This window comes from Magnolia sinica, chromosome 8 (assembly GCF_029962835.1).
Source record: "Magnolia sinica isolate HGM2019 chromosome 8, MsV1, whole genome shotgun sequence".
Classification (NCBI taxonomy): domain Eukaryota; kingdom Viridiplantae; phylum Streptophyta; class Magnoliopsida; order Magnoliales; family Magnoliaceae; genus Magnolia; species Magnolia sinica.
Window position 1 is genome coordinate 86,635,532 of NC_080580.1, and position 19,066 is coordinate 86,654,597.

General features: G+C 39.7%; 1 protein-coding gene and 1 long non-coding RNA gene across 2 annotated transcripts; both read right to left on the minus strand.

Moving 5' to 3' along the window:
• Positions 1-638: 638 nt before the first annotated feature.
• Positions 639-14,718, minus strand: LOC131253588 (uncharacterized). The gene is made up of 3 exons (XR_009175255.1): positions 14,600-14,718; positions 14,209-14,281; positions 639-877 (listed from the first exon to the last, which is right to left on the minus strand). It is a non-coding gene; the product is annotated as an uncharacterized LOC131253588 (long non-coding RNA).
• Positions 12,233-13,788, minus strand: LOC131253587 (uncharacterized). Its single transcript, XM_058254642.1, has 2 exons — positions 12,771-13,788; positions 12,233-12,492 (listed from the first exon to the last, which is right to left on the minus strand). The coding sequence occupies exons 1-2, from the start codon at positions 13,366-13,368 to the stop codon at positions 12,455-12,457; spliced, it is 636 nt and encodes a 211-aa protein (XP_058110625.1). The 5' UTR covers positions 13,369-13,788; the 3' UTR covers positions 12,233-12,454.
• Positions 14,719-19,066: the final 4,348 nt, after the last annotated feature.

The window sequence follows — 19,066 nt, forward strand, 5'->3', positions numbered from 1 at the left end:
ATGGAGGTTGGTAAAAATTATTTTAGCCTAGCTTGCTACTAAGAGGCAACGATGATTAGATCTTGTGCAAAAAATAGGTTGATATGCTCTTTAAATTTGGTCTGCTGCTGCTGTTGAACTAAAAAATTTGGCAGGTGAAGTCACCAAGCTTTCCTTGCAGAATGAGAGACAAGCAAACGAGCTATTGGCTGCACAGGATATAGCATATTCTAGAGGCCCCCACATGCATATGGGTAGTGGTAATCGAAGCAATAGTTTAGATCTCAGAGCATGTAACTGTACATCAGAAAGAACATAAAGATAGGGTGGCTGAATGTCTGCCCTTGAGAGTTGAGACTAATAATTTACAGAATTTAGCATTCACAGAAAAATAATAGCTCCTCAAAAAATGTCCGCTTGACAGTAGACAAACAAGTAGGTGAAGACCAACAAACCTGATCTTTGACCAACGAACTGGGTAGCTTTAACAAACTCTCCAATGTTGGATAATGAGTCCATTATGTCCCCGTTTATTTGAGAATCACCAACATCATGTTGTCCACATTTATTAATGTGAAAAAACGAATTGTAACACAAAAAAAAGAAAAAAAAAAGAAGAAGAAGAAGAAAAGAAAAGAAAAAGAACGTAAACTTGAGCAAGTACCTGTGAAAGTGTTGCATGATAAGAGAAGTAAGGGCAGTCACAAGCATCTTTGCATTTGGCCTCTCACGAGGTTCATATTGCAAGCAACGAGAAGCTGATCGCACCAACTCAGTTCCATCATCATTTGAGAAGTGGCCTTCCAAGCAAGAATCCATCAGCATCAGGAAATTCTTACCACTTATAAGGTTTTGACTTTCTGTGTGACAGTTGTATTGGGTGTCTGCAGATGCATGACTGCAAGTAGCATGCCTCTTGGGTTAGTGATTAAATATATCTCTACCTTTCATTGGAAACAGATTTTGCATTAATCTTGTGATCCAGCCTTCTGAATGATTCTGCAGAATTGCAGGTCAAGAGATCCACACAGCCGCAACATTAGGCAAGGAATCATAAGAGAATATAAGAAGCAACAGGATTATATAAAACACACCAACACATGTACACTCCTGATGGTCAACAAAGCACAGTCCTGATCTTATTTTCAGAATTTTGTCATTCTCGTTGCAAATAACTGAAAAGATTTCAATATTTTGGGAGCCGATTTCCTACGTTAGATCTCATGCTATTTGGATATTCACTGTACGTTAAGGGATGCAAAAACCTGAATATACCAACCATACAAGAAAACTAGTTCATTTCATAATGTTGCATTTTTCTACTAGTATCATAAATGTGAGGGTTTCCAATAAATACATGCATGCATAAACAGCTCCTTTCCCTTCTTCCACTGTCATTGAACAAAAACAAAGAAATAAAACTGATAACGAAAAAGAAAACATAGAATCCCAATTCACTACTGAGATATCATAGTAACATATGCTCAATTCAATTAACCACATTCAATGCTCAGTGGGGTTTGGAGGATGCATGCATTAGTGGCAGGAAAAAACCCATGAAGAAATAAAGAGAAAGAGAGAGATTGTCGTAGAAATTCTGTATTTCAATGTGTATTGTATTGGAGGAAGAACACCCTCTTTATAGTATGATTACAACCTATTGATAGTAAATATGCATAGTTGTAAGAAAGATCCTAGGTGCTAAATATAGGATATTACATAGCTAGAGAGAATATTACATAGCTGGAGATTTACAATCTAATATAACAAGATCACACAAAATATGGTAACAAGATCACACAATATTCTAACATCCCCCCTCAAACTCGAGATGATGAAGACAACTTGAGTTTGAAAACAATATCACGAAGTAGACCAGGAGGATGAGACTTCGTGAAAATATTGGCAAGTTGATCCTCGGAGGAGATGGATCGAAGATGTAGTGTACCCTGCTGGAGGTGGTGCCGAATAAAGTGACAGTCAATCTCGATATGCTTGGTCCACTCATTAAAAACATCATTGTGAGCAATCTGAATGACGCTTCGATTATCACAATAAAGAGGGGAACTAGTCGACTGAGAAACACTCATGTCTGTCAAAAGCCATCGTAGCCACAAAAGTTTACTGTAGTATCAGCAAGTGCACGGTACTCAGCCTCAGTACTGGATCGGGCAACAACAGTCCGTTTCTTGCTGCGCTAAGAAATGAGAGAAGTACCGAGTACGAAACAATAACCCGTATTGGAGCGACGAACGGTAGGATCACCGGCCCAGTCAGCATCAGAATAAGAGCGGATCTCTAGAGATGAATGCGATGAAAAGTGAAGACCATGAAATAAAGTCCCCTTGATATAGCGCAAGATACGAAGAACGACAGCATAGTGAGTAGAGCGTGGTGCACTCATAAACTGGCTAACCAAGTGAACAGCGTAGGAAATGTCTGGGCGAGTAACTGTGAGGTAGATGAGACTACCGACCAATTACCTATATAGAGTAGTATCTAGAAGAGATTCACTGTCAGTAGCGAGAGGCTTAACATTATATTCAAGAGAAGAAGTGCACGTTTTGCTCTCAGTCAAGCCTGCTGTGGAAAGCAAGTCAGAAGCATACTTAGCCTAAGATAGATAATAACTATCTAAACTGGAAGTCACCTCAAGACCAAGGAAGTAGTTAAGCTACCCTAAGTCCTTCATCTCAAAATTCTGACTCAGAAAGTGTTGAAGATCTCGAATACCAGAGAGATCATTCCCTGTAATGATCATGTCATCAACATAAAGAAGGATAAGAATAGTACCAGCACCAGTAGTCCGCAGAAACAGTGCAGAGTCATATGCACTAGGGACAAAGCCCTGTTGAGCAACAACAAAACTAAATTTGGCAAACTAGGCTCGAGGGGCCTGTTTGAGACCATAAAGAGCACGACGAAGACGACAGACTTTGTGAGGAGGATGATCATAGCCAGGTGGAGGATGCATATAGACTTCCTCAACAAGATCACCATTCAAGAAGGCATTTTTGACATTTATCTGAAAAAGTTGTCAATGACGCACGGCAGCTACTGCAAGCAAAGATCTAACAGAGGTAAGTCGAGCAACAGGAGCAAAAGTCCCCTCATAGTCAATACCATACTCCTAAGAGAAACCCTTCGCAACAAGGCGAGCTTTATATCATTCCATTGATCCATTTGTCCGAGTCTTGATTTTGTAAACCCACTTACAACCAACTACAAACTTTCCGGAAGGCAAATCCACAAGGTCCCAAGTATGAGTTTTGGTAAGAGCATCTAGTTCATCAGACATAGTTTTTTGTCAAAGAGGATCAGTACTAGCCTCACGATAAGTATGTGATTCGTGAAGAGTGGCAAGGGCATAAAAACAATGATAGTCTTGAAGATGAGAAGGAGGGGCTCTTACTCTAGTGGAGTGACGAAGTGCAAGTACCTGGACAGACTTAGAGGCAGTTGATGTAGCAGGAGGATCAACAGACGTGTCAGTTGGATCAGGAGCAGCCATAGAATGAACGTCTGAGGAGCTTAGCATCTCTGCAGAGGGGTGAGGTACTAAAGCAATAGATGGATCAGTAAAAATAGGAGCATAACTGGAAGAGGACTGTGGAAAATGAGAAAGACTTGTAAACATCTTATGCTCCCAAAACTCCACATGACGAGAAATACGAAGACATTTGGCTATGAGATCATAGCAACGATAACCTTTCTTAGTGAGACTATAACCAAGAAGGCAACAGAGTCTGGATCGTGGTTCTAGTTTAGTACGTTCATGTGTAGGAAGAGTGACAAAACAAACACAACCAAAAACTCGAAGTAAGGAATAGTTATGGACTGTACCACGGAGAAGCTCAAAAGGAGTTTTATTGTGGATGGTAGGTGAGGAAACACAATTGATAGTGTAGACAACAGTGAGAGCAGCTTCACCCCGAAAGCGTTCTAGAAGAGAAGCAGAGATGAGAAGTGTAATAAACTCGGTAAGACCGAGGTCGAATCCACAGAGACTGATACTTGTACGTGATCTGAAACTAACTAGATATAGAACTAGCCTAAGATGCAATCTAAATCCAATGTAAATTGATGAATAATGGTGAGAGATTAATGTAAAACTTAAGGAATTCAGAGGAAGGAAACTAGGGATTCAGAGGATCCACTTGTAGAGATCAGGGAGATCTTTTGCCTGCATCAAGAATCACGGAAATCAAACTGAACCTACTTGATCTAGTCTTCACAAGATGAAAGGTATATGAATTAGAATGGATTCCATCATCAATCCATGCCTAGGAGGCAAAGCAAACAACAGAATTAAACTAATTACCAACCAATCAACAATGCATGAAAGTTAGGAAGGGTATCATCATCCGACCATGCTCAGGAGACAATGGTGAACAAAAGGGCTTCTTGACGTCATATTCATCAAAAGGGAAAAGGAGATATTCAAGGCCATTGCAGATCCATTGTAATTTAAGTCACAACAGACCATTAAAGACAAAATGAACATTCCTTTAATTAAACTAAACACAACATCAGTTCAGTTTAAACAAAAAAAAAAAAAAACATAAGTAAAAAGCTCCCATCAGGCTACAAGCTTCACCTCTTAGCCCTAGCTAAGAGGTTTAGCCAACCATGATTAGGCTAATGACCTTAAGAGTCATAAGGGAAAGAAAGCAAGGAAAAACAATAGCCAAGGAAATAGAAAAGAGAAACTTTCCGTTCTCCTCCCTGTCTCCACGCTCAAGCACAGCCTCTGCCTCCTGTCTTCTCGTTCCAACCAAGCCGAGCTCACCTCTCTTTCCAGCCACGGCTCCTCCTTCAATCCTCCACACGATCTCCACGGCGGCTCAAGATCCACACGTCCTTCCTTTTCTCCCTTCTCTCTCTCTCTCTCTCTCTCTCTCTCTCTCTCTCTCTGTTTTATATCTGCCAGGGCAGTGCAGACGGGGGTTTTTGGAGAGAGACCTTGCTGGAGTCGGACTTTGCACGCCCTCTGCTGCGACAATACCTCCCGCAGTCATGAATGCGGCGTCTCCGCGCTTCTTCTTCTTTGCTTTCTTTTCAAAAGGACAACGTCCTCTGGGAGTGTTTTGACCGACCTACATGATGAACGGTTCAGATCGCCATCCGATCACTGTTGAGATCACGTAATGGCCCGCAAAAATTGGGCAGCGTCCAGCGCTAAAACAGGGCCTGCGAAAGGCTCTCGCTGTGACGTTGGTGGGGCTCAATACTGACAGTGATGGAGAAATCCACGCCGTCCATTAGATTCACGACGAAAATCCGTACGGGAATGGCGAGATTGGATTGATATCGATGGGGTACACAAGATCTTCTACTCCACCGTCCATCCTGTGTTTAACGGCTGGGATCATGAAGACACTTGTATAGTGGCAAAAAGACACCTAGGCGTTGGTCTTGGCCATCTTATAAGGCATGTGAACGGGTCGGATCATCGAAATTAAGAGCGAGTGGGGCCCACAGAGATCGTCCGTCGAAACAGCGTCGGACGCTGTTTCTTTTAAACAAACGGACTTCGGGTCAGTCCGTGGTTTGACCAGACTCTCCGTCCGGTGCACTTCTCGTGCACATGTACCCTATGTACATGCAATGTACATATGGGTTCATCGTGATGTTCGTGAGAAATCCGTTCCGTCCATCCATTCTGTCATATCATTTAGACCGTCTAGACCAATTTTGAAGCATATCCAGATATCAGGCGGGCCCCACATAACGATTAAAGGGGCTGATCTGTCCATTGGGCCACTTCCAGAGGGATCCAATGGCTGAAATTTGAAGTGTACGATTAATTTATGGTCTTCAAGCCATGTATAAAGTTTCAAGTCGAACAGATGATGGAAACCCAGTGATCTTGCATCTGTCTAACTTTCAGGCCGCTTGAGCTTCAGTTTCTCGATTTTCATGGATCCCTGGTGTGTAATTCCGTCGATCTTGGTCCCCTGGAGTCCGTCCCTTGCCTTGGTGCATTTTGAACGTTAAATCCGTGCTTTTAGCATCCCGATCCAGTCTCAGCTCGCAATTCCACCTTGCAACACAAACATGATTAAAATGGGCTATTCAATGGTACCATGTTCATAAATCCAGGCAATAACTGGGTCTGATATGTAATATTTGACCCTCAACACAACCCTCAACCAGCATTTTGCTAGTCCCGAGCAAAATATGCGAAAAGTAAGTTGAGAATTACAGAACAATTTCTATAAACTCGAGTGATTTTTGCAGAATAATCCAGATATGAGAATTCTCAGATTCATGAATGTTGGGTATTACTTTCTCCTAGACTCAGGCGCACGGTAAACTTCATAATCAAGTTCAAAGTATTATTCCAGGAATTAGAGAAATTCTAAACATTGAATTCCATGGATGTATAGTCTAATCTCGACTTATCAACATTAAGATTCACCTCTCTATTTAAAGATATTATTGGTAACCAATAAGAGAATTCATGATAACCCAACTTTGCCTTACACATTATCTTTTTATTCTTTTAATTTTTAATTTTTTTCATTAAAAGTAACGCCAAGAAGGGGAATCGAATCCTCACTTATAGGGAGCAAACCTATGGTAAAGACTGTACGCCCAACTCTTTTTGAAATATCATCCATGGGGAATCAAATCCTCACCTATAGGGAGCAAACCTATGGTAAAGACTATTCGCCCAATCCATTCAATTTTCCCAAGTTGGTTCCTTCCATGTTTAGTGATTACCAAGTTAATCTTTCAATATCGAACTGAACCCTTAATGTGAAAGCGAGATGTGTCCTGCGAATTCATATCTCAATCAATGTTTACAAATTCTAGTAATGGATTAACAATTCAAACTTATGTGAAATTTAATAGATAATGAATCCAAGCGTCTTAAATTTCCAACATCATGTATCTTGAAATTCCAAGTGCCCTAGATGGTTGTCAAAATCCCTTCGAATTCACAAGAAAGTCCAGAAAAATAAAAAAATTTCACAACTTTTGTTCAGGAACTAAGAAAATGCTGATTAGGAAGCCTAATCTCCCACCCCCAACCTAAAATCTACATTGTCCTCAATGTAAACGATATGAGCATGCAATGCACATGAGACAACGAAAGTAAATGAAAAAGTGATGGGAAGATAGTACCTGGATAACGAATCGAGAGACTTCCTAAAGATATCAGAGCAGGTTAGCACAAGAGAGAAACCAACAAAAGCAAACTATCCTAAAACAACGTATCAAGCAAACTAACCTAACAACATAAAGCCGTCTATCCTAGAACAACATAAAGCAAACTACCATAGTCTTATGAAAGCAGGGAAAAACTACTCGATCATGTCGCAAGGTTCTTCTTCCGGCCAGTATCGTGATAAGTTTCTCAGTAAGTTTCTCAACAGGATCATCCAAAAGCCCTTTTTGCAATAGGCTTGGATGCCCTGGAGCTTGACTTTCCAGAGAAACTTATGTACCTCATTAAAATTTTGCTGTTGATTCGCTTGAGGTATCCAAAGTATATATGATTCACCTGTGTCAGAAAAAGTTACAAAGTTAGTATCCCATGGTGAATCAGAGACTACAGGTAGATCAAATTGAGAAAAATTTTCAGGAAGTGGTGTAGTCTCAACACATTCCGAAGTAGCAAACTTCAGTTCAATTTTCAGCTCCTCCTCCCCTAATGGTAAACATTCAGGATCTGTGGAAGAAGCGGCTTCAGAGGTAACGTTCTTTCAGTCAGTAATGACTACCGAGATGTTGTCTTGCAAGGCATTCACTATGTCTCTTATCATGGGATCATTTGAATCTACAAAGTGTGCCAAACAATCATCCAAAGAGTTGAGAAATTCAGTTGAGCATGACTTATGTTCCACATTAAAGCTCGTGATGATCTGCCCAAGGAATCCATTGTCTTTAAAGGTAAACGGAGGTGTGCTCTCTTGCTCCAGCCCTACACAGATAGATTGAAAATCAATAGGAGAAGCATCGATGTGATCATTTTGTTCATTGAAACTACTCAATCGAGGCGTTGAATTGTCAAACGTGTACAGCTCAGATGATGGCCTCAACTTAGTGGTTTCAATTTCCAAGGTCGTAGCGAGCAACTCATCCTTCTCCCGAATCACATCATCATTTAATTTAGAGGAGTAGTCCAAACGTGTTTCATAAGAGTTAAAAGGGTCGATTATAAGGGGCTCATCCTCCACCTTAAAATCAGACATGTCAGGTGAGGGGAGTGGCTCATCATGATCGACCACTTCGTGTATGTCTTGATCATTGACCTGGACTAAACTTGAGATTGATTCCAGGAGATTTTGGGCTGTACATTCATGATCATCATCCCAATACGCATCATCGTCTAATTCCGTGCAGTACACACTTGGGATGGGGTTGCTCTCATCACATTCTACACCTAAGTTTGGTTGAGGTTTGAAAAAACTAACCTCTACCTCATCATTGAGATCCTGTGTGTCATGTAAGGAAAGTGTGTCATCATCACTGTATTTGAAAGATACCCACGTATCTTGACCATTCCTTTGAACAGTCATCGAGATTAACTCATCGGGAAATTGAACCGTATGCTCATTAATGGAATCCAACTCCTCATTTGTAATTTCAGAGTTCTTCAAAAGCGAGTTACGATCACTTTTCTCACATTGTATTTCTGGAATGAATTGTGGCTGAGATAACCGAGCCTCCTCTATCTTATCAAGGCGCGAATTAAGCGTTTCCAACGATTTTCTCATTTCCGTGAGATAGGCCAGGCTACGCTGAGCTGAATCCTCTTGGATTGTTTCTGGTTGGATATCAATGGTAGGGTATCCAAGAGGATAATCATTATAACATATAGTTGGTTCATCTCCCAAATTTTGATATTTCCCCTGGTAATAGTCATACTGATCATACATGGGAGGATATGATGGTTGATAATAATCCTCATTTCCATAATTACGATCGTATACGACCCTATTAACCGATGGAACATAACGTTCTAGTCGGTTCTCAATGTCTGTTCTCGATGGAGAAAAATCTTGAGGTATACGTTGAGTTCTACAACCCTCAGACATTCCCCAATATCTCTTATCCATCTCGGCATATGCATGTACCCACGCTTCCATGGTAGAACCCTAACTCTGAGTCTAATCCTAGAAGAAAGAAAAAATCCTACAGCAATACATAAAGTAAGAGGAGAAGTTAGAAAGATGTTACCAGACTAGAGATTCTTATATTAAGATCCTGCAAAAGAAAACAACAGAAATTAGTTTCTAAATCTAAAAATTCTAAAGTAAAAAAAAGTCAACAAGTAGAAAATTTCTAAAAATAAATTAGGAAACAAAGTTAGATTCTAAAAGAGTTAGAATTGGAAAGTTAATAAAAATATAAAGTTAGTTTCTAAAAAGGAAAGTTCCAGAATTAGAAAATTTCTAAAATTCAAACCCTAATTCTAAAAATAGAAAAAGTAGAAGAATTAGAAAATGATTACCAATTTAGAAGTTTATGTCAGGATCCTACAAAACAGGAAACAAGTTAGTTCTAAAAATCAAATAGAAATAAAAATCTAAAATTAAAGTTAGTAAAATCCTAATCTCAAACTAATTCTAAAACTAATTAATTTCAGAGAATCGTAACCGTCAGTCCCCGGCAACGGCGCCAAAAACTTGTTCACTCCCCAAGTATAGGGTTGTGATGTAGTAATAAACTCGGTAAGACCGAGGTCGAATCCACAGGGACTGAAACTTGTACGTGATCTGAAACTAATTAGAAATAGAACTAGCCTAAGATGCAATCTAAATCCAATGTAAATTGATGAATAATAGTGAGAGATTAATCTAAACTTAAGGAATTCAGAGGAAGAAAACTAGGGATTCAGAGGATCCACTTGTAGGAATCAGAGAGATCTTTATGCCTGCATCAAGAATTATGAAATTTAAACTGAACTTACTTGGTCTGGTTTTCAAGAGATGAAAGGTATATAAATTATAATGGATTCCATCATCTAACCATGCCCAGGAGACAAAGCAAACAACAGGATTAAACTAATTACCAACCAATCAACAGCAGATGAAAGTCAGGAAGGGTACCGTCATCTAACCATGCCTAGGAGATGATGGTGAACAATAGGGCTTCCTGACATCATAAACATCAAAAAGGGAAAAGAAATATCCAAAGCCATTGCAAACCCATTGTAATTTCAGTCACAACAGACCATTAAAGACTGAGTAAATATTCTTTTAATAATCAACTCAAAACCAAGTTCAATTCATAAAAAAATAGGAAATAGTATCTCCCATCTCGCTACAGGCTTCACTTCTTAGCCCTAGCTAAGAGGTTTAGCCAACCATGATTAGGCTAATGACCTTAAGAGTCATAAGGGAAAGAAAGCAAGGAAAAACAATAGCCATGGAAATAGAAAAGAAAAACTTTCCGTTCTCCTCCCTGTCTCCACGTTCAAGCCCAGCCTCTGCCTCCTGTCTTCTTGTTCCAACCAAGCCGAGCTCACCTCTCTTTCCAACCACGGCTCCTCCTTCAATCCTCCACACGCTCTCCACAGCGGCTCAAGATCCACACGTCCTTCCTTTTATAAGCCAAAAGGACGTCGGCTCGAAGAGAGCGGAAGCTCCTTACGCACGTTACTAGAGTTGCCAGAGCAGTGAAGACGGAGGTTTTTGGAGAGAGACCTTGCTGAAGTCGGACTTCACGCACGCCCTCTGCTGCAACGATTCCTCACGCAGTCAGGAATTCGACGTCTTCACTCTTCTTCTTCTTTGCTTTCTTTCTAAAAGGACAACGTCCTCTGGGAGTGTTTTGACCGACCTACATGATGAACGGTTCAGATCGTTCATCCGATCGCCCGCACGAGCGCACAATCTGCCGCAAAAGCCGGACAGCGTCCGGCGCAAAAACAGGGCCTGCGTATCGTTACGCTGTGACTTAGTGGGGCTCAATACTGACAGCGATGGAGAAATCCACACCGTCCATTAGATTCACGACGAAAATCCGTTCGGGAGTGGCGAGATTAGATTGATATCGATGGGGTACACAAGATCTTCTACTCCGCCGTCCATCCTGCGTTTAACGGCTGGGATCATGAAGACGCTTGTATAGTGGCAAAAAGACACCTAGGCGTTGGTCTTGGCCATCCTATAAGGCATGTGAACGGGTCGGATCATCGAAATTAAGAGCGAGTGGGGCCCACAGAGATCGTCCGTCGAAACAGCGTCGGACGCTGTTTCTTTTAAAAAAATGGACTTCGAGTCAGTCCATGGTTTGACCGGACTCTCCGTCCGGTGCACTTCTCGTGCGCATGTACCCTATGTACATGCAATGTACATATGGGTTCATTGTGATGTTCGTGAGAAATCCGTTCCGTCCATCCATTCTGTCATATCATTTAGACCGTCTAGACCAATTTTGAAGCATATCCAGATATCAGGCGGGCCCCACATAATGATTAAAGGAGCTGATTTGTCCGTTGGGCCACTTCTAGAGGGATCCAATGGCTGAAATTTGATGTGTACGGTTAATTTTTGGTCCTCGAACCATGTATAAAGTTTCGAGCTAAACGGATGGTGGGAACTCTGTGATCTGCATTCTGGACCAATTTCGGCCACTTGAGCTTCAGTTTCTTGATTTTCGCAGATCCCTCTGGCATGTAGATCCGTCGATCTTGGTCCCTCGGAGTCCGTCCCTTGCCTTGGTGCATTCTCGAACGTTAAATCCGTGCTTTTAGCATCCCGATCTAGTCTCAGCTCGCATTAAATTCGCAACACAAACATGATTAAAATGGGCTATTCAATGGTACCATGTTCATAAATCCAGGCAATAATTGGGTCTGATATGCAATATTTCACCCCGAAAGCGTTCTAGAAGAGAAGCAGAGATGAGAAGTGCTCTTACTGTCTCTAGAATATGATGATGTTTACGTTTTGCTGGACCATTCTGTTGAAAAGTGTATGGACAAGAATGATGAGAGACTGTTCCATTTTCTTGTAAAAGGGTAAGAAAATATTTATCTTTGTATTCCATAGCATTATCTGAACGAAAAGTTTTAATGATACAAGAAAATTGAGTATATACCATTTTGTGAAAATTATGGTAAACATTTGTGAGTTCAGACCGATGTCGTAAAAGATAAATCCAAATATAACGACTGTCATCATCTACAAAGATAACAAAATACCGAGATCCCCCCTCAATCAAAATCGGGGCAGGACCCCAAATATCAAAATGGACTAAGTCAAAAGGTGCATAAGAAAAAGATTCACTTTTATTAAAGGACGAATGTGTCTGTTTTCCAAGATGACATGAAACATAATCAAATGACTGAAAATTAACTGATCCTAGATGACCCTGAGAGGCCAAGAACTGGACACGTGGAAGCGAGGCATGACCTAATCGGGCATGCCAAAAACTGAAAGTGACGGTGACAGCAGCCATGGAAGTGGTTGTTGAAGAATAAAGCTGCAGATATGAGAGCTCGAAAAGACGTCCAACTTTACGGCCTATCCCAAGTAGTTGACCCGTCTGTGAATCCTGTACATCAACACCCTTGTTAGAGAATTTCAGTTCAAGACCTAACTCACATAGTTGTCCAACGGAAAGAAGGTTTAAAGATAACTTAGGAACAAGGTAAGTATCACCAACAGATAAATTAGAGGTAGAAATAGACCCTATATGACTAACAGACATATGGGAACCATTGGCAGTATATATGACAGGATTGGGAGAGATAGTTGTTTTATGGGAGAAGATGGTGGAATTAGATGTCATGTGATTACAACAGGCAGAGTCTATAAACCACTGGGATTTACCTGGGGTGACGGACATGGCAGTTGAGGATTGGGACAAAACCTGGTGAATTAAGTCCTTCACGTCAGCTGCAGTAAGAGAAGTGGACTGAGGTGGAGTCTCAAGTACAGGAGGATCAGATGAAGCAATCGCAGCTGTTTGTTGGGAAGCTCTTTTCTGCTTAGAATACTGGAACTTGCGGCATTCATCGATGGTATGACCAGTTCGTTTACACCACTTGCAAAAACCAGGCTTGGAGGTGGATTGAGAGGAAGAACGTCCAGCAAAAGACTGAGAAGCACCATTAGAAGCGGTGGCCATAACCATGTCAGAAGATTGCATCTGCATAGTGGAACGTCGAGTTTCTTCAGAGATGAGTTCAGCAACTGCAGCATCCAATGTTGGAAGTGGCTGACGGTGAAGAAGAGAAGCTCGAGTAGATTCAAAATTATCTTGAAGAGCCATCATAAAGTGCATAAACTTCCGTCGATCAAGCCAAGTGGCAAATGTTTGAATGTCTTTAGAACATTCCAACTTAGGGTCTGCGGCAGATAATTGTTCCCAAAGATGATTAGTTTGAGAATAAAAATCAGCAATAGACTGACCTCGGTCTTGACGCATCTGATAGAGTTTAGCTTCCAGTTGAAACTCCAATGAAGCATCATATGTGCAGTTGTATCTTTTTGTCAGAAAGTCCCAAGCAACTTTAGCATTCCCAAGTCATGGAAGAAGACTATTGATGGATGGAACGGAAGTGTTGATGAACCAAGACAGAATTTTGTAGTGAATACTGTCCCACTCTTCCAGACAAGATGCAAAGGCATCATCTTTCTCACCGTCTCCCGGCGTAGGTTGAGGGACTGCTCCAGTCACATAACGCCATAGCCGACGTCCTTTTAAAAAGACTTTCATATTCTGAGCCCACAGACTATAATTGGATCCATTCAATATAAGATCAATAGTACGGACAATTGAATTAAGACTTGAGGCAGATAGAGACATATTGAAGATGGCGAAAAAGAACTCCAAACAACCGCTATATAAAAAAAAAATTATAGGCCACAAAAGTGTGGCTCTGATACCATAATACAAATCCACCTTATCCATTAGATGTTAATACATTTGGAATTTCAATGTATATTGTATTGCAGGAATAACACCCTCTTTATAGTATGATTACAACCTATTGATAGTAAATATGCATAGTTATAAGAAAGATCCTAAGTGCTAAATACAGGATATTACATAGCCAGAGAGAATATTACATAGCTAGAGATTTATAATCTAATATAACAAGATCACACAAAGTATGATAATAAGATCACACAATATTCTAACATTTCGGGGAAAAGAAAAAGAAAAAAGAAAAGAAAAAAGGATTACTAACAAAATGGATAAATAGACAATCTCTAGCCCATGCCACATCCAAAGTAGTAAAGCCATTCATAGCAAATAACTTACACTAATAACAAAGAATGTCAATCACCTCCTTAGCTGTGAAGTTGAAGAGTGTTTGTAGAAACAATCGAGAGATCTGTAGAAACAAAATGTTTGTCATAAAAGAATTATGATCCTAAACATATAATACAATTAATAACATGCAAAATGGAAGGTCAAGATCATTTAAAAGAGGCCCATCGTCAATCTAGATGTAATGGGCAAAATCTTCAGATTGCCAGCACCTTCACTACCCTATGAGGAAACAAAATGTGAGAAGCAGAGTGTATATAACTACTGGTCTCCAAATCCAGCAGTGAGAATGAGAATCTGAGATAGAACTACATAATAACAATAAAATATAAGATAAAAATGGTGAGGAACACTCAATGAACTAAAAACTCATTCTTCATACCAAACTTGCTGGAGAGCCAGGTATACAGGTGAAAGTGGGCTGGGCTGATCAGGCCCAGCTATTGTCCAGACTGCTTTGGCTGGATTTAAAATGTTTCAGGAACATAGGCTTCAGACAACTGAAACAACAAGAAGGTGCAAATTGATTAAAAATAAGGATTACTCTGTTGCTTGGATGAATTTTCAGCATACCCAATCCACATATCCAAATGCAATGCTGAAAGAAACTAGCCTACAACCTGTCCTAGAACCTAGCTAAAGAGACAAGGACAAATGTATTAAATTAACAAAATTTAGACATTTTAACTAATTTGTTAACAAAGGTAATTTCAGATTCAGTATTTAATATTCAAACTTCAATAACAATTACCAGACGAGTGTTCAAGACTTCATATTCAAATTTCAGATTCAGCCTTCAAACTTCATATTTAACTAACTGGCCGCTGGATAGGAGTGGATTAGGTGAGAACCTGAACTCACCCAAGACGATTTGGCCCACACCGTGGGGCCCACTTTGATGAATATATTTTATATCCAAGCTGTCCATCAGTTTTGCCAGATTATTTTAGAGTATGAGCCCCAAAATGAATCATATACAATTCTCAGGTGGACCACTTAAATGCAAGATTGGACATAAAAATAAACTGGCCCTTCATATGGCACGTGGCCTTGAATATGGGTGAGCAAGTCTCCACGCATGTGAACCTAGCAAACCTCTTGATATTTGATGGATCAGAATAACTTAACGGCATACCATGCATTGACCCTCCAGACAGTTGGATCCTTCACAGAATGCATGGAAGATTCTTTATCATCGCATTCTTTAGTCTCTTTATTTTCATCAGCATATGAAACATACTTTTGAGTCGCGCCTATTTCTCTTTTTGAGTAAGTTCTCCAATTCCTCATCACTTAATTCTTCTTCTTTCAGCAAAAAAGGAAGATGGTGTGCTCTTCCAGATTCATTCTTGCCTTTCATCTCTGACTTAGTGTCATCCACAAAATCTATTAGAATCAGGAAAAATAAATAAAATCAGAACATACAGAATAAACGACTTGCACAATTGCAGTGTACTACCAGTAAGGTCAGCAAAAGGAAGAGATAAGATAATCAAAGTGCAAGTCATAGATTGACTTGATTTTTAAGCCAATGGCCCACCATGAAATGGTGCATCTGACTAATGGGGTAGAAGTTCGATGCACATTGCAGTGGGGCCCACGCAATTCGAGGTCAACCTCATAGTACCATTTCAAGAATCTGCATGGTACTAAAACAATATCGATATCGCTGATAATATCGTTGATAACTAGAAATGCGGAGAAACATGGGAAACCGGTAAAATTTTTAGTGAAACTTCATGAAATCCATCCATCCCATCTAACCATACAACCTTCCATCCAAACATTCATCAATATTGCAGAATATCAATAACTGATGATATTTTGCCACAAATCATTGATAATTGAAAATGAAACGAAAGATTGTAGTCTTGATCATATCATGCACATTGCGATAGTGATAATATTGAGATATTATCAATATTAACAATGAAAAATTGAAAACTGCATGCAACAATGTGCTCATAAAAAATTTAAAACATACTTCTTCTTTTTTTAATAAACAAACTTTTCATGATATCTCTACATTGGTGATATTATTAAAATATTGCCGATACACTTGTGATACATGTGTCACCTATAATTTACATGGTAAAAAATATTGGCAATACAAGTGACACCTGGAATTTACATAATTGAAAATATCAGTGATATCGACACGTTGGCGATACATTAATGTCTGGAATTTCTAATACTACCGGTGTTATCGGTATCGCCAAGCTAGAGATAACGATAATATTGGGGATATTTCAATAATATCGGAGATAATTCAAACAATGTATACATAGGCGTGCACGCACACACAGCCCACTTAAGATCATCGGCTTAAAAAAATGAATTGGGTAAAAGTCCCATATCCATATCTGATTTTCTTGAGTTGGAAACCCTATATCCAATGCCTGAATTACCAAATTGTTGGGAGATAGGATAGAAAAGGATGTTATTCATCATACAAAGACTTGAAATAATAAGTTTAATTACATAGTTCCTTCTAGAAAAGGGTAGATTACAAGGTCTGGGAAGAACCATTTTCTCCCCACAAATTACAGGACTCACAATGAAATGAAATTGAGAAACAAAAACAGAAAAAAGAAAACAAAAGACAGTTAGGAGATAAAATGTGAAAAGGGGTGGTTATGCAATGAAACATGAATTTGATACAGGGAAACAAATGAGAAATGACTGCCAACGATGATAAAAACCAGTGGTTTTTTTATAAATTTTTTAAAATTTTTTTTAAGAGAGATTATACAGTGCTAGGACTGAGAGATGGCTGATACATTGCACTTGGGTTTTCAGTTTGTACAAGTGGGGCTGGCAGTTCATTGATCCAAGATATTCAAACTATCGGCCTCACTGCAGATGGGTCATGCAGCGAAAATCACTTGGATTTGATGAACCTAACCACCAAGCATCTAGCCTTTTTCTCAGTTGGACATGGACCATAGATGGTCCCCTATAAAATGTTGGGACTTTCTCATCTGGGAGATTACCACTGTGTGGGTCATCTGCAGTGGGTCCCGCCAAACCTACAGTTCAGATCTACAAACTGAAAACCATAGCGTACCACGCAACCTCCCACCCTGGGCAATGTATAAATATCTCAGAAGAATGAAGTACCTCGAGGAGAGGCTTATGGAGGTTAGGAGCCATGGACAACTTAAAAACAAAAAGAAGAAGAAAATGGATAAGAACAGTACAGTTAGAAGGTGCTGCTGCTCTCACTAGCGGAAATCGATGGGCCTTCAGATTTCATAATATGGGTACCAATATCCAGCCCTTGCATTCGGCCAATTGGGTCTTGCTGCTGCATCAATTCGGAGAAGGCGTAGGAATGTGTGAGCAATTGGTGGTGGGAAACGTTGGGCTGTGGCATATGGAATTGACCGTGAAGTGAAGGGGAATCACCGGAATTGACTGTGAAATGCATGGAATTGACCGTGAAGTGAAGGGAATTGATCGTGAAATGAATTGAACTGACCGTGAAGTGAAGGGAATTGACCGTGAAATGAATTGAATTAATCGTGAAGCGAAGGGGAATCGCCAAAATTGACCGTGAAATGCATGGAATTGACCGTGAAGTGAAGGGAATTGATCGTGAAATGCATGGAATTGACCGTGAAGTGAAGGGGAATCGCCGGAATTGACCGTGAAATGAATGGAAATGACCGTGAAGTGAAGGGAATTGACCGTGAAATGCATGGAATTGACCATGAAGTGAAGGGAATTGACCGTGAAATGCATTGAATTGACCGTGAAGTGAAGGAAATTGACCGTGAAATGCATGGAATTGACCGTGAAGTGAAGGGAATTGACCGTGAAATGCATGGAATTGACCATGAAGTGAAGTGAATTGACCGTGAAGTGAAGGGAATTGACCGTGAAATGAATTGAATTGACCGTGAAGGGGAATCGCTGGAATTGACCGTGAAATGAAGGGAATTGACCGTGAAATGCACGGAATTGACCGTGAAGTGAAGGAGAATCGCTAGAATTGACCGTGAAATACATGAAATTGACCATGAAGTGAAGGGAATTGACCGTGAAATGATTGAAATTGACCATGAAGTGAATGAAATTGACTGCGAAGTTAATAAAATTCACCACAAACTGATTGAAATTGACTGCGAAGTGAATGAAATTGACCGTGAAGTGAATGAAATGAATGAAATTGACCGCAAAGTGAATGAAATGGATTTTCAACCATCGACCTGATGGAATCTTGGAAAATAACCAGGTTGGTTAGCTAAAGTAACTTATCCTACCCAAAATCATATATGGTACATCAGGTAACTAATTTTGGTTTAGAAGATATTCTTGTTAAATGAATAAAGAAAGAAATGAAAAAAGAGAGAAAAAATTTTTATATGCTTATACATACATACATACATACATACATACATACATATATATATATATATATATATATATATATAAATTTTTATTAAAGAAAAATGTATGTAGAATAAAGTTCTCCATGTAAAAAAAAAAAAAAAAAAGTGTACAGACTGCCGTGACTCTACGATTATGGCTATGGTATAATCTGTAACCACAGGGTCCTGGCTTTTTTTATTTTTCATGTTGTAATCCCCACCACTTTTTGTGGGTCCTATTATGAGGTATGTGTTATATCCAAACCGTCCATCTATATGGAGAACTCATAGTAAGGCTTGAGACAAAAAATAAGACAGGTCTAGCTATCAAGTGGACCATCCTGTAAAAGGCAGTGGAGGATTGAATGTCTACCATTAAAACCTTTTTAGGGATCACAGAAGTTTTGGATTATTATGAAATTTGTTTTTCCTCTTCATCCAGGTCTTTGTGACCTTATGAATAAATTGATGGAAAA

Coding starts and splice junctions, on each gene's coding strand:
- LOC131253587 (XM_058254642.1), bottom strand. CDS start 13,368: ATGCGTCAAGACCGAGGTCAGTCTATTGCTGATTTTTATTCTCAAACT. Junction 12,493..12,770: donor TGCCATGTCCGTCACCCCAG/GTAAATCCCAGT, acceptor GTTGATGTACAG/GATTCACAGACGGGTCAACT.